The sequence below is a fragment of the Panthera uncia genome, chromosome B1 (genome assembly GCF_023721935.1).
Source record: "Panthera uncia isolate 11264 chromosome B1, Puncia_PCG_1.0, whole genome shotgun sequence".
In the NCBI taxonomy this organism is placed as follows: domain Eukaryota; kingdom Metazoa; phylum Chordata; class Mammalia; order Carnivora; family Felidae; genus Panthera; species Panthera uncia.
Genome location: NC_064811.1, coordinates 92,039,866 through 92,054,566, shown reverse-complemented (window position 1 = coordinate 92,054,566; position 14,701 = coordinate 92,039,866). Strand labels below are relative to the sequence as shown.

At 36.1% G+C, this 14,701-nt stretch overlaps 1 protein-coding gene across 1 annotated transcript in view; it reads right to left on the bottom strand.

The window, feature by feature from the left end:
• Positions 1-67: 67 nt before the first annotated feature.
• The window catches only part of FAM241A (family with sequence similarity 241 member A), a 46,403-nt gene continuing 31,769 nt past the window's right edge, over positions 68-14,701 (bottom strand). Inside the window, exon 2 of the mRNA XM_049631046.1 lies at positions 68-5,431. Within this exon, the coding sequence (XP_049487003.1) occupies positions 5,186-5,431 (246 nt within the window). The 3' untranslated portion in view covers positions 68-5,185. The remainder of the gene's footprint in view (positions 5,432-14,701) is intronic.

The window sequence follows — 14,701 nt, the reverse complement described above, 5'->3', positions numbered from 1 at the left end:
ACTTGATGTGGCAGCAATTAACTGGTAAAGAGAACATGACAGAGGGAGTCAGAAGAGTCTCAGAATGTAAGGTTGTGAAAGAGTATTATTTATTGGAAAAAATAACAAACCACTTTATATACATGTTATTTAACATTTATGATCTGGGTGACTAGAACATTCTAGTAGTGAATTTATTCTGTAGCCTAAAATACCCAAGCTTAGATACTTGAGAATTCCTCCTCACAACTTCTGTGTTGTTTTTTTTTTAATTAAAATTTAGTAGATAAAAGTCTATTGAAAAATACTGGAACATATGAAATTTAGGTAGCATCAGTGACCATATGCATTCGAAAGTATCCTTTCTGGAGAAATAGTGATTTTACCAAGTACAACACTGAAAATTCACACAGTTTCCTAAAAATATGCAAGTGAATAGTAGTAATACTGTATATGCAAATAACAGCTATATTCTTCCATTAAAAGTGAACAAACTTTGTAAATGATAACATATACATCAATTCACTTTCTTTATGCACAATAAGCATACTTTTGGAGTTAAAGAACTCTAAAGTACAACCAATGCTAAATCTTTGTTAACGCATTATAGGAAGTACACGAATAAATGAAGGTGGTTTATTAATCTGCTAAATATTTTGAGTATGTATTATGTGCCAGGCATTGTGTTTGACAATGCAATTTATGAACCAGTTAGACATGTTCTCTACCCTTGTGAAGTCTGTTGTCTAAAGGAAGAAGCTGACAAATAAGCTATTATAATAGCTATATTATAGTTATATTATAATATAGCATGACAAGTGCTGATAAGGGAAGCACAGGGTTCTCAGAGAGCAAATGAAATATCAAAACTGGATTTAAGAGTCAGAGAAATTTTCCTGGGGGACATTGTGTCTGAAGGTCTTAAAGCTGTGGATGTGTTGGTCAGTTTGGTGGGGAGGGATTAAATAAAGAAGCTAAAGCATGTACAGAGTTCTGGAAGTGAGTAAGTACTTCTCTCACAAGGAACAGAAAAACTAATTCCTAAAGCTAAGTCTTAGAAAGGGATGGTAGTAGTATAGAGAGATGAAGTATACAAGAACCAGTTCTTGAGGAGCCTTATAAAACAGATTGAGTAAGCACTTTATCATAATGGCGACAGGAAGCGATTGAAAAGATTTAGGCCAAAGATATCAGAGTTATGGTTTAGAAAGATTATTCTGACTGTGGCGTGGAAAACGAAGGCAGGGGAGACCACCTAGGATTCTGAGATAGCAATCTAGGGAGATGAAGGGGGTATGAACCAAGTTAGTGATACTGGGAATCAGGAGAAGCGTAAAGATTAAAGACGTTGTTTTAGGAAATAAAATAGACAGGGCTTGGTGACTGGTTATATGTGGGCAGTTTCTGAGACAACTATCACTCGCTGAGATTGGAAACACAGAAAGATAAAAAGGTTTGGGAAAAGGTTCCTGAGTTCCTTTTTATTTTTTATTTTTTGTTTTTTTGGATACAGTGAATCAGAGGTACTAAGGGATAAATAAGTACAAATGTTGGGCAAGCAATTGAATGTATGGATTTTATATTCGTACAGTGTTCTGAACTGGAGATACAGAATGGAGAGCTGTTAGTATGAAATGGTAACTGATGCCATGGGAGTGGTGACATTGTTCAAGGCAATGTGTAAGGTGATGAGAAAACAGACTGTGTTCTCCTTATATTCTCCTTGGCCAAGTCTAGTACTACAAGTATTAACAGGTATGAAAGTCTTCTATTGTTTGTCTTCTTTTACCTTGTGAAGACATGGGTTGACAATAAAAACATTTAACATGACCTAAAATCAGTAAACATTTGTAAAATAACTGTTAAATATAATCTACAAACCAAATAGCCTTGGACTGCTCAATATCTAGCTTTGACTATTTTGAACTTTCTACTTCGCAATGAATCTTTCCTCATGCTGTAATTTTCCTTCCATCAGTTCTATAACTGTTTATTTCTTGATCATTTGGATAGCCTTTAACGTTACGTGCAGCTCAGCGACAGCCCAGAGAGATTTTCTCTGATCAAAACACATAGAGATGTGCTGGTCAGAAGACAACCGTAATTCATAATTCCCACATGGAAAAGATCCAAATACAGTTTTACATTGGTTGATGGGGATTTGCCTCAACATGCTTCCTTTTATATCCATAGAAGTCAAAACGGGGATGTGACCTCTAGAGTGGCTAATAGGTGGCATGCTGATATATGTTTAATAACTGGCTTGCCAGGAAAAAAAAAAAAAGAGCCCTGATTTGTTGTGTTTGCCAGTTTTTATAGTGTAAATGTGAATACTCCCTTCACGGACAATTTCAAGCTACCAACTGATGTTACTGAAGGCAAACTAGGGGGATGTACACAACTGTCCCTTGCAAGTCAGTGCAAACTGGCTCCAGCACACTACTGGACCAAGTGTGATTGGCTGGTGGCCAGGAACGGGAAACTACCTTGCGGATCACAGCTTAAGATATGAGGGAACTGAATTCTACAAAATACTGAGTTTCTACTTGAGGGAAAATTGACCTATTCATGTGTAGTCAGTTTATTTGTAGATCTTGACCTTTCCCTTTGAATTGAGAACTGTGGTATGAATTACATACACATGAATAATCTAATAACCTTAGCATTGTAACTTCCGTGTCTTTATTCATAAGGAGTAACAGTTTCTAAAATTGGCTTGTATCTGAGATTGAAATGATTGAGAGTCATTTTTCATCTAATTCCTTATACCATGAACCAAAGAAGTGACCAGTTTCTTTTCATTTCAGGGTATAAGTATTAACTACATTCTATTATATTTCATAAAAGAAAATATATTATTTCCATCAAATAAGCAGTCTGTTTTTTCCCTAACAAAGCAAACAATATGATGGTATATTGCTCTAACCAATACAAAAATGCAGGAAGAGTAGCAAAATATCTCATTTGTTTATGTAATTTAACATGTACTCTATTAACAGCAGTGTATAGATACATAGTATTGGCAGTACACTAAATAATTACTATTTAAACTTACTTTTAAAATATTTTCAATATTAGCACTGGTGGAACCAGAGCTATTATTATGCATATTGTATCTTTTTTTATATTCCAAAAGAAAATTAAAATTCTTGGTAGCATTAGAAAAGAATGCACTTTTTAATATTTAATTCAGATAGACAAAATCTCATGATGTCTCTTAATAACCTCACAATTCTACTGTACACAAATGAAGACACCTTTTCAAATAACTTGCACTTAGGCTAAATTCATAAAGGTTACTATAAAAATATTTCAAACCCAATAAAAACACAATGATATAGTACAAAGTCTTCCTTTTTTGTCAAACGTTAAAAGGTCTGTATTTATACAAATACACAATATTTTTTTAGTGCCCTCTGATTGATATTTGTGTTCAGGATTATCTGATTTTAGAAATCTAACTTGAACATTTTTTTTTTTAATCAGTTTTCTGCTTCAACGTGGAAGATGCTGAGAACTTATAGAATAAATTTTTATTTTATTTATTTATTTTTTTTAGCGTTTATTTATTTTTGAGATAGGGAGAGACAGAGCATGAATGGGGGAGGGTCAGAGAGAGAGGGAGACACAGAATCTGAAACAGGCTCCAGGCTCCGAGCTGTCAGCACAGAGCCTGACGCGGGGCTTGAACTCACAGACCGCGAGATCATGACCTGAGCCGAAGTCGGACGCTTAACCGACTGAGCCACCCAGGCGCCCCTAGAATAAATTTTTAAAACAGGATTGGGTAAAAACTTTACAACGTGGAATATTAAACACTTTACACTCTTTAGTTACTGCCTTGCCAAAGACAAAAATATTCCATTGTCCCATTTTCCCCTTACTTAGAGTTTTTAGATAATTATCTTTAGTACCCCTCCTTCATGTATATAGAACGTCTTTGAGACAAAAGTGTACAGGTTTTAGGTTCTTTAACAAAATCCAAAATATCACTAAGCCACTTACTATTTTTAAAGTGTATTTAAAGAAATGCTTATTTCAATATAAAATCCCAAAGCACTGAATTAAGACACACTAATAACATGACTGGCCAATTACTGACTTGGCTTTAGCCTTAGAGGAATATTATTACAATTGGCTATTAAATTCCAAATTTAAGCATTTGGTTTTATACTGTAATACTGAACCTTTCCAATACAAATATCAAAGAAAATGAACTGATTTTTTTTTGTTTTCTTAAAGGCATAGTAAAAAATTTCAGCCATAATATAAATCAATTTTGGGGGAAAAATCCATGCCAAAATAGGAAATAGATTTTTTAAATCTTAGAATAATTGTTATAAAAGAACTACAAAATGTAAATTTCTGGAAAAAAATACATGGAAAATGTCTCTCTAGGAAAAAAATATGCAACTTGTTAGATACAAGAAAATACAGCATTGCCACGGGGTACAGCCAGCAATAGACATGTCTTATGAGAGTTAAAAAATTCACAAAAGGTAATTAGCACCAAAAGTGTCTAAAACTTCAAATGATATACTGAAGTGATTCCAGGCCCAAGTGTTACATTATAAAAAAGTTACATTGAACTTGGGAAGTTTCACCAGCCATAATAAATATATTCTTTTCAATCTTTAGAAAATGTGCTAGCTTTACTGATTTTTATCACAATTTTAAGGTAGTGTATAGTAATTACCATTTATATTGATTTGATCTGAGCAGGAACCACAGATATCCAAATTATTTCCCAAATAACATGGGGTTATTTGGTGGGTATGGGTGGGGAAAATCTACCGTTAAAACATTTTAAATATCCTTGTTTCATCCTTTTTATTCTAAAATGTTTTGTTGGAATTCTTTACAACACCTCTATTGCCCTATTTGAATCCCATATCCAGTTATTTTTCCTGCCCACTTTTTGGTGGTGTTAAGACTTGGCATGGGAATAGGGAGGGGTATTTAAAAGTGGGCACAGATCACAGTAGTAAAACAAGACTTTTGAATAAGCTACAAAATGTATGTTCAACCCTGTTATAATTAAGAGTTGAGTTTAATTTTAAACAACATCCACTTACAAATTTAATTAAAAAACAGCACATAATTTGAAACAAGGCAAATTTTTCGGCTTTCATGTAGTGAAATATAGAACTTCACCAATTACATATCTGGCTACCAAATGTCAAACAATGGCTTATTTAGCCATATTTTACTGTTGCACATAAATAATGACAAGGCAAAGAACAGCAACTAGTCCAAGGGCCTGTAGACCAAGGAACCACAGCATAACCCAAAAGAAAATAACTATTACTGGTTCCACAATTCGTTCTCCAAAATACATCCTTGTGAAGCCCATGTTGATGAGGTTTTTGTTCAGTTCACCAAAAAGTGTTCCCATCTTTTTGTAGTCATCTCCAACAGGCTCGCCAGTGTGGTTTTGTGATTCTTCAATATCCTTTAAAACAAAAACAAAAAACCACAAAACATAAAATGAGAAATAGATGAGGTTCCTTTAAAAAAATTTTTTTTTTAGAGATAGAGTGTGAGTGGGGGAGAGGGGCAGAGAAAGAGAGAGAATCTTAAGCAGGTTCCATGCTCAGCACAGATGCTGATGTGGGGCTTGATCCCATGACCCTGGGATCCATGACCTGAGCCAAAATCAAGAATCAGATGCTCAATTGACTGAGACACCCAGGCTCCCCCATGGGAAGGTCCTTAAGAATAATGAAGGTCCTTAAGAATAGTGACTCCCAATAATAATCATTCTCCCAAAGTACTGGGCATACTTCTGATAATCACTCACAAATATTTGGGAGTCTTCCTTTTCATTGACATATAAAACAACTGTGAGTGTGCCCACTCTCAAGAATATGGAAAGCACTAATTTATTGATTTCTGTAGAATTAACATTGGACCCTCAACTACCAGAACACTGATTTATAAGATTAAGGAGGGAGCTGATTCATTTCCCTTCATTTTCTAGTTTCCTGGGATTATAAAAGACAGGTCCCTAAATGAGGAATCATGTTTGTACTGCCTTTATCATTTACCATGATTTCAAAATAACCTTTCTACCAATCTCCTGTTTTGAGGCAGGGCCTCAGATTGCTTTGTCTTGTGTAAGTAAGCTGTTTAGTCCATTCCCTTGACACTAAGACTTTAAGGAACCTAGACTCAGCTGACTTGAGCAAGTCTTATTGCTACCATTGAGCAATCCTCAGCCGTACTGCTGTGATCTTTCATTCTTAGTCCTAGCTAAGGAGACCTCAGTGTAGGGCCTTGCATACTCTCTTGTCCAAATTCTACGAACATCCTAAGTGCCTCTTATTAATCCCATCAGAAGAGACAAAGTTTTCAAATTGGAATACATTTGTACAAGAAGTCTGAAAGTCCACCTGGAAGCCAACTCCCAAGAAAATATCTATGTGTACTCCATATACATGCCAAAAAATGTTTAATATTTTCAAAAAATGTTTACTACTTCTATTACCTCTCAGTCTTACTATAATTAAGGCCTTCATGCCTGTTATTGAGTTACCGTCCTCAGTTTAAAACCAATCCTTGGAATTCTACAAACATTTTTGCCTCCTTGTTAGTCTCTGCCAAGAGAGGGACTAATGGGACATTGCACAGCTGAAGAAGGAAGAAGGGATTTGTTCTTTTTTCTTCTAATGGGTTTGTTGGTGCTGTTTTGCTTTAGCAACAGTTTTTCACTCTGGTAGTAGTAATTTCTTCTGTAGCAGCCACTGATGTCAAAATTTGGGGATTTCCCAACACTTGTAGAATTAATCTCCATGTGCCTTCTTGAGACACTATATCAAATCTGTGGGTGCCTACTCCTCAGATATCCCATTCTTAGGTTGATAGGGTCCCTCCTCTGAGTGTACAGACATCAGTACCAGGCAAGTAGTGATGGGTTTTTGAAAGCCTGAGTTTTAGCTCCACTGAGCCTTTCCCCAATCTTCTCAGTTTTAGTAATTCCACATCTTTTCTTTACTGCCCAGGCCTTTGGAGTGCTGGCTGTTGTTACCTCCATGGTTTTTAAATTTTAGCATGTTTGATAATCCCCTGGAGGGCTTGTGAAAGCACAGATTGTTGGGCCTATCACCAGGGGCCAGGGTTTGGAGTCTGAGAACCTGCATTTCTGACAAGTTTCCAGTTGATGCTTATGATGCTGATCTGTTGACCACCGTCAGAGAAAATCACCGCCTTATTGTTCTCTTTTGCCTTTTCTCTTCTTCAATGCCTGATTAACAATTATTTAAATTAAATTATCTTTGTTAAAATCACTGATATAATTTCTCCTCACTAGACCCTAATACAGTCACAAAAGAAAAACTATGTCATGTAGGAGATATAGGTGTCATCATAATTTATTGAATCTAGTTGCACTTAGGAGTCATGATTCAAATCAATAATTATTTACTGAATACCTACTAGCTCATAGCAGGTGCAAGATGGAGAATTATTTATATAACAAAAAGTCTTTAGGTATAGGGTTTGACACAATAAAAAGTAAATATTAAATACCATTAAGTATGCTGTCTATGCCAGAGGAAAGTAAACTTAAAAGACAAAAGTCATCTGCCAAACAAAGCCAGTGAATTTGAGTAAGTTTTGAGGCACTCTTCAAATATATGACTCAAACTTAGATTCCTTTAGTAGAAACCAAAGCTTGATCATTTCAGTCGTCAATATATAAAAATATTTTTTCATTAAAAATGCCTTATTATCAAGTCTATATATACAATTTAAAGTATATACTTAAGGGAAACCTGGGTGACTCAGTCAGTTGGGTGTCTGACTCTTGATTTTAGCTCAGGTCATGATCCCACGGTTGTGGGATTGAGCCTTATGTCATACTCCACATGGAGTGTGGAGCCTCCTGCTTGAGATTCTCTCTCTCTCTCTCTCTCTCTCTCTCTCTCGCCTGCACACTCTCTATCTCTAGAACATTAAATAAATAAATAAATAAATAAATAAATAAATAAATATATATATATATATTTAAGGAGGGAGGGAGTGAAAAAAATCTAATTTTTATTTGCAATAGCAGATAAAATGATTCTTGATATGACTTTAAGTGATCTTTCCCTACATAACAGTAATTTATGTAGAACACAGAGTGTCCTTGATGAAGCAGTAGAAAAATGAGACTTATTGGGGCATCATTGTTAAGTCTATATTTTAATTTTAAGCCAGAGTTATTTTTAAATTATATTTATATGTAATTTAAAAATCAGCTTTTTAAAAAAATGTTTATGAGAGACAGCACAAGTGGGGGAGATGGGGAGAGAGAAGGAGAAAGAAGATCTTAAGCAGGCTTGGCACTGTCAGCTCAGAGCCCGATGGGAGGCTGGAACTCACAAACCGTGAGACCATGACCTGAGTTGAAATCAAGAGTTGGATGCTCAACCAACTGAGCCACCCAGGTTCCCCTAAAGTCAGTTTTGGACTTTCATTTCTATCAAAAAAAAAGAGTGGGAAAAACAAAATACTGTGGAGACATCCAGGGAGTTCAAATCCAGGCTCCAACACTTAAACTGAATGACCTTGACCAAATCACTTTCAGGAGCTTTAGTTTTCTAATCCATACAATGGATAATCCCCTTTGTTACTGGTAATTTTCTCTTGAATTATAATTTATTTGTTAAACTTTCTTTATTCTTTGTGTTTGATTTCGAAGTTAGTTTTTTCTTCACTGATGTGCTGTGACTAGGTGAATTTTATGTTTCTCAGCTTCTCATATTGTTTTGTGTTCCATAAATAATATACTATATTATAAAAGAAAAAAAAAGTCTCGCTCTTGCCTGAGATCAAGCCCTTCTTTTCTTTAGGACAGAACTTGAAGACTACTTGATTTAGTTTATAATTTTTCTGGTCCCCCACTTCTCTCTACTCCTACAGTGTCTTGCATTGTTGATAGCATTTCTGGCCTCTTTTTCACTTTCTATTAAAGTTTTTTGTTTTCTTTTTTACTTTTTCCAATTTCTTTTAATCTGTGAACTCGTTGTACTTTGGGGTTTTCTGTGGTTACTGAAGATTTTTAAGACTTTTTTTTTCAGTATTTTTGCGGTTGTAGTACAAAGAAATTACCCTAATCTGGTATGGTTCTTTCTGAAGATTTACTTTAAATTTTTCTACAGACTGCTTGTGGGTTTTTCAGGGAAGAAGTAGGTGTTGCAAGATTTAAATCAAAATAAGGAATTAGTTAACTCCTAGAGGCCAGATGGGGAGGCAGCAATGGATCACATCAGCTCAGATCCTGAGAATACCTGTTGGGATTGGGACAGGAAGTGAAAGATCCAGTATGGACTGGGTTGGGTGAGATGTGGCTGCTGCAGCCTGCTTCTGATTTTAATATGAAAAACGTCAAGCACACACAAAATTAGAGAAAAATAGTACTCTGATCTCCTATACATCTAGAGCCAGATTCAATAATTACTAAAATTTTGCCACTTTACTGCAGCACTTCTTAATCTGGGCAATCTAAAGGAGAGAAAAAAATAAAAATTAGAAGAATGCTTAAAGTGGCATATCTTCACAAATGAAGTTCTGTGGAAACATCCAAGATATTCAGCAATGAATTAGATGGGTTTCAAACAATCCTAAAGGAAAAACATTTAAGAATGTGGAAAATAGGCAGCATATTTTATTTATTTGTTTTTTTGAGAGAGTACACATACAGTCTCACGGGAAAGACAGAAGGAGAGGGAGAGAGAGAATCTTAAGTGGGCTGACACCCAGTGGAGCCCGAACCAGGCCCGATCTTATGACCAACCGACCGACTGCAAGATCCTGAGCTGAAATCAAGAGTCAGAGGCTTAACTGACTTAGCCACCCAGCATTTTTATTTTTATTTTTTAAATGCTTATTTATTTATTAAAAAAAATTTTTTTTTAACATTTATTTATTTTTGAGACAGAGAGAGACAGAGCATGAACGGGGGAGGGGCAGGGAGAGGGAGACACAGAATCTGAAACAGGCTCCAGGCTCTGAGCCATCAGCCCAGAGCCCGACGCGGGGCTCGAACTCACGGACCGCGAGATCGTGACCTGAGCTGAAGTCGGACGCTTAACCGACTGAGCCACCCAGGTGCCCCAATGCTTATTTATTTTTGAAAGAGAGAGAGACAGAGAGAGAGACAGAGACAGAATGTGAGTGGGTCAGGGGCAGAGAGAGAGGGAGACACAGAATCAGAAGCAGGTTCCAGGCTGAGCTGTCAGCACAGAGCCCGACGTGGGGCTTGAACTCACCAGCTGTGAGTTCAAATAGGCTATGCTTTTTTTTTTTTTTTTAAATGTTTATTTATTTTTTGAGAGAGTGAGTGTGAGCCGGGGAGGGGCAGAGAGAGAGGGAGACAAAGAATCTGAAGCAGGCTCCAGGCTCAATGACCTGAGCCAACGTCGGATGCTCAACCAACTAAGCCACCCAGGCGCCCCCCTCCTGCACCATTTTTAAATCAGTGAGATTATAGTCAATCTCATCACAGTATTTTCTATATCCAGAATACCCATCTCAAATACCACAATTCTAAGAGGTACAAACATTGGTGTGCTGGTAAATGTTTCATAAGGCCTTGTGGGGGGATGGGAGTTGGGGTAGGTGGATTTCTAATTTGAATTGTTTGCCAGTTGTGTAGTGTTTTCCAGTTTCTGTAGCTAGTGCTCCTGCTGCGCTCACTTTCAAGCTCCTTAACAGCTAGCTTACAACGTTCCTGAGAATTTAACAGTTGGTTCCTGAGGTCAAGTAGGAGTTGCCATCAGTACTCCACTGTAGATTCAGTAGTTGAGATAAAGACCTGCATGGTTATAATTGATTAGTTTGATCTCTCCCTTCTTTCCATCAATTAGCAGATTTAATGATTTTTTTTTAAGCTTACAAAACTGGTAAGTTGGGTTAGTTACATAGAATTACTACGATACATTAAAATTAGGAAAATTGTATGAAGAAAGAAATATATTATGATTTGAGTAGTGGATATGGTAGATAAAATGAAATACATGTAAGGTTACAAAACCACCACAACAAGGAACAGAATTTTGCTTTTTCTGGTCTGTTTCATACAGATATCAAAAGTAAATTCAATTCAGTAATTTTTACAAATTCTTATTTACAATAGAACTTACACTGTCTGGATGATTTGTGAGAAACCTGAGGCATTCATGACTCCTCCCTCGTCCTCCCCCCTACAGCAAGCTCATCAACATATACCCTTTTTATTTTACCTTCTAAATACTTCCTTATTGTATATATTGCTATTCCATCTGCTGCTGTAATCCCAAAATAATCTACTAAAATCTCTTGCCTTGACTATTCCAAGTTTCCTAACTGCTCTTGCACATATTCTTTAGCTCCCCTATAAGCTATTTACCACACCACAGCCAAAGTGATCCTTTTAAATGGCAAATACAATTACCACCCCGCCCCCCCCCCCCCCCCCCTCCGGCTTTTAGGATAAAGACCAGACTTTTTAACATGATCTATGAGGCCCTGCTTAGTCTGGCTTCTCTCTGGGTCTCTGGCCTCGTCCTGTCATCAGCCTCCTTTTGTCTTTCTCTGTTTCAGCCACATGGGTCTTTAACTTCTTGAACAGGCTATGCTTTTTTTTTTTTTTTTAATGTTTATTTTTTGAGAGAGAGATAGAGTGTGAGCAGGGGAGGGGCAGAGAGAGATGGAGACACAGAATCTGAAGCAGGCTCCAGGCTCTGAGCTGTCAGTACAGAGCCCGATGTGGGGCTTGAACCCATGAACTATGAGATCATGACCTGAGCCGAAGTCAGACGCTTCATCAACTGAGCTACCTAGGCGCCCCTAAACAGGCTGTGCTTTTGCCTGCCACGTATTTGTACTTGCTGTTTTCTCTGCCTACCACACTCTTCCCTCCCTTCTTTGCTCAGTTAATGCCTGCTCTTCATTTAGTCTCAGCTTAAGCTTCAACTCAGTCTCATAGCACTATATAATGTTCCTTCAATGTATTCTGAATCAGTGTAAATGTGTGTGTGTGATTATTTGATGAATGTCTCTATCACTGTGCATGAAGATAGGGACAATATCTGTTTTTTGCTGGCCATTGATAGATGTCCTCTAATATTAGTATACAGCAGGGGCTGTCTTGGGAATAGCAGCACATAGAAGGAGCTCAATACATATTTGTTGAATAAATGGAGAAAATTGATCATGTGTCTGGCAAGCATTAGAGCAATATCTTGATAGATTTTCTACCTTTCTCACTTCTTGACAAATAAAATATGATCTTTATTTTCCAAATTATTTTTATTTTATTAATTTCAAAGCAATGTATAGATTCTAATGGTTAGTATAGTATAGTACTATAGTACTATATAGTACTATATATATATATAGTATACTATATATATACTATATATAGTACTATAGTATAGTATAGATTTAAATAGGTTAGTATTTCTGTTTTGAATATTATTAAGCATCCTCTTTCTTCTTTCTTCTTAGAACCTTATTCCAGCCCGTATTCCTCAGGTGAGGCATACCCCACCTACAGCTCCAGTGATAATAAGTCTAAGAGTAATAAACTTCCCTCTACCATAAGCTGGCTTTGGAAAGCGCATGTGATCCACTTTGGAACAATGACTTTTGTAGGTATTCTTGGAAATATCTCCTTAGCTCTTCTGACACAAATTTGGAAAATGATTCTATTTTCTATTTGTTCACATATAATCCTTAAATAAAGACAATTTATTGTGTTTGTATTAGTTTTCTATTGCTGCTATAAGAAATTACTGTAGGGGCGCCTGGCTGGCTCAGTCGGCTAAGTGACAGCTCAGGTCATGATCTCATGGTTCGTGGATTCTAGCCCCACATCGGGCTCTGTGCTGAACACTTGCTTGGAGCTTGGAGCCTGCCCTGCTTCAGATTCTGTGCCTCCTTCTCTATCTGCCCCTCCCCTGCTTGTGCTCTGTCTCACAGAAAATAAATAAAAAATAAAAAAATAAAAAAATAAATATAAAAGAAATATATATATGAAATAAATAAATAAATAATAAATAAATAAGTATATATAAAGATATATATATATATATATGAAATTGCTATAAACTTAGTGGCTTAAAACAACAAAAACTTATCAACTTATAGTTCTGTAGTTTAATCTCAGCAGGACTGCATTTCTTTCTAGAGGTTCTAGGAGAGAATCTAGTTGCCTACCTTTACCAGCTCCTAAAGGCTATCCATATTCCTTGGCTTCGACCCCCTTCCTGCATCTTCAAAACTAGCAATGTTGCAGTTTTTCTGACCATTCTTCTGTAGTTAACTTTTCTCTCTGATCTCAGTAGGGAAAGGTTCTCTGCTTTTAAGGACCCATGTGATCAGGTCGAGCCCAATGGGACAATCCAGAATAATCTCCCCATCTCAAGGTCCTTAAATTTAATCACACCTGCAGAATCTCTTTTGCCATGTGAGTTATCATATTCACAAATTCTAAGGATTAAGATATGGACATCTTTGGGAGGCATTATTCTGCCTACCACAATATTTTATTATAAAATTATTTCTTTGTATATCCATTTCCTGTCACTAGCTTTGATAGGAAGGGAAAGGCCATGTCTTATAAATTTTTACATTAGTATTTAGTATATTGTATTGTGACTGGCCTATTAATAATAAATATTTGTTGAATTAACCATAGAAATATTTTATAATAACAAAATATTATAAAATACCCACACAAAATAAACAAAACTTACATGTAACATCAAATATTTTATTCCTCCATGAGTACAGTTGTGAATTTGTTCAAATATTTATAAATAAATTCTAGACTAGATTACAAGATATAGTAGCTGCTAGCCAAACCATTGTATTTTAATAGTAGAGAGTAATATAAACAGATGAGTTCTTGAGTCCTTGACTTCCTCTCACATGCTTATAATTTTCAGAGTAATAGTAGTAGTGGCAGTATTATTAATGGTATAGAAAAGCTCACACTAAGTGCCTACTGTGTGCCAGGCACTGTGCTTTACAAGCATTATCTTGTTTGATCTTTCTACAAACTGTGGAGGCGTTATTATTTTTCCTCATTTGCAGATAAGGAAACTAAATTTCACAGGTATTAAATGTCTGGTCATTGACTTATTCTTAGTGAATGAAGGAGCTGTGATATGAATCCAGACACTCTTACTCCATTAAGAGTAATTAATTATTAACTATACTATATTCCCTCACCATGAATCCCTATACTACACTCCTTCTAGTTATTATTATATTATTGATAGCTAGCATCTGTCTAATGCTGCTTATTTGGCAGAGAAATTTTACATATTTGAAGTCTGAAAAAAGAAAAACCATGTAACACGTTTTCATTTTTCACAGAATGAGTACATTTAACAAACTGAAAGGAACACCAGCATCTCTTTTTGCTTTATATCTTTTCTCAGTTTACAGTGAGTTTACCAAGCAAAAAAACTACTCAAATTTTTATTTTTATCTTACATAAAAATTTAAACAAGACAAAGCTATTTGCAACAGCTAAGTGGATTTTTCATGGCTTTTTCAGTATTGACTAGAATTCAGACTCAAATGTGGAAACAAACCTCTCGGCCTTAGCATGATCTTCTCGGAAACCTCCATGCTGTGAGAGCCAAGTGGAGGAAGAAGCGAATGCACAGGCTGAAGCGTAAAAGGAGAAAGATGAGGCAGAGGTCCAAGTAAACCACTATCCTGTGGTCCCACGGAGTCACAGGAGCAG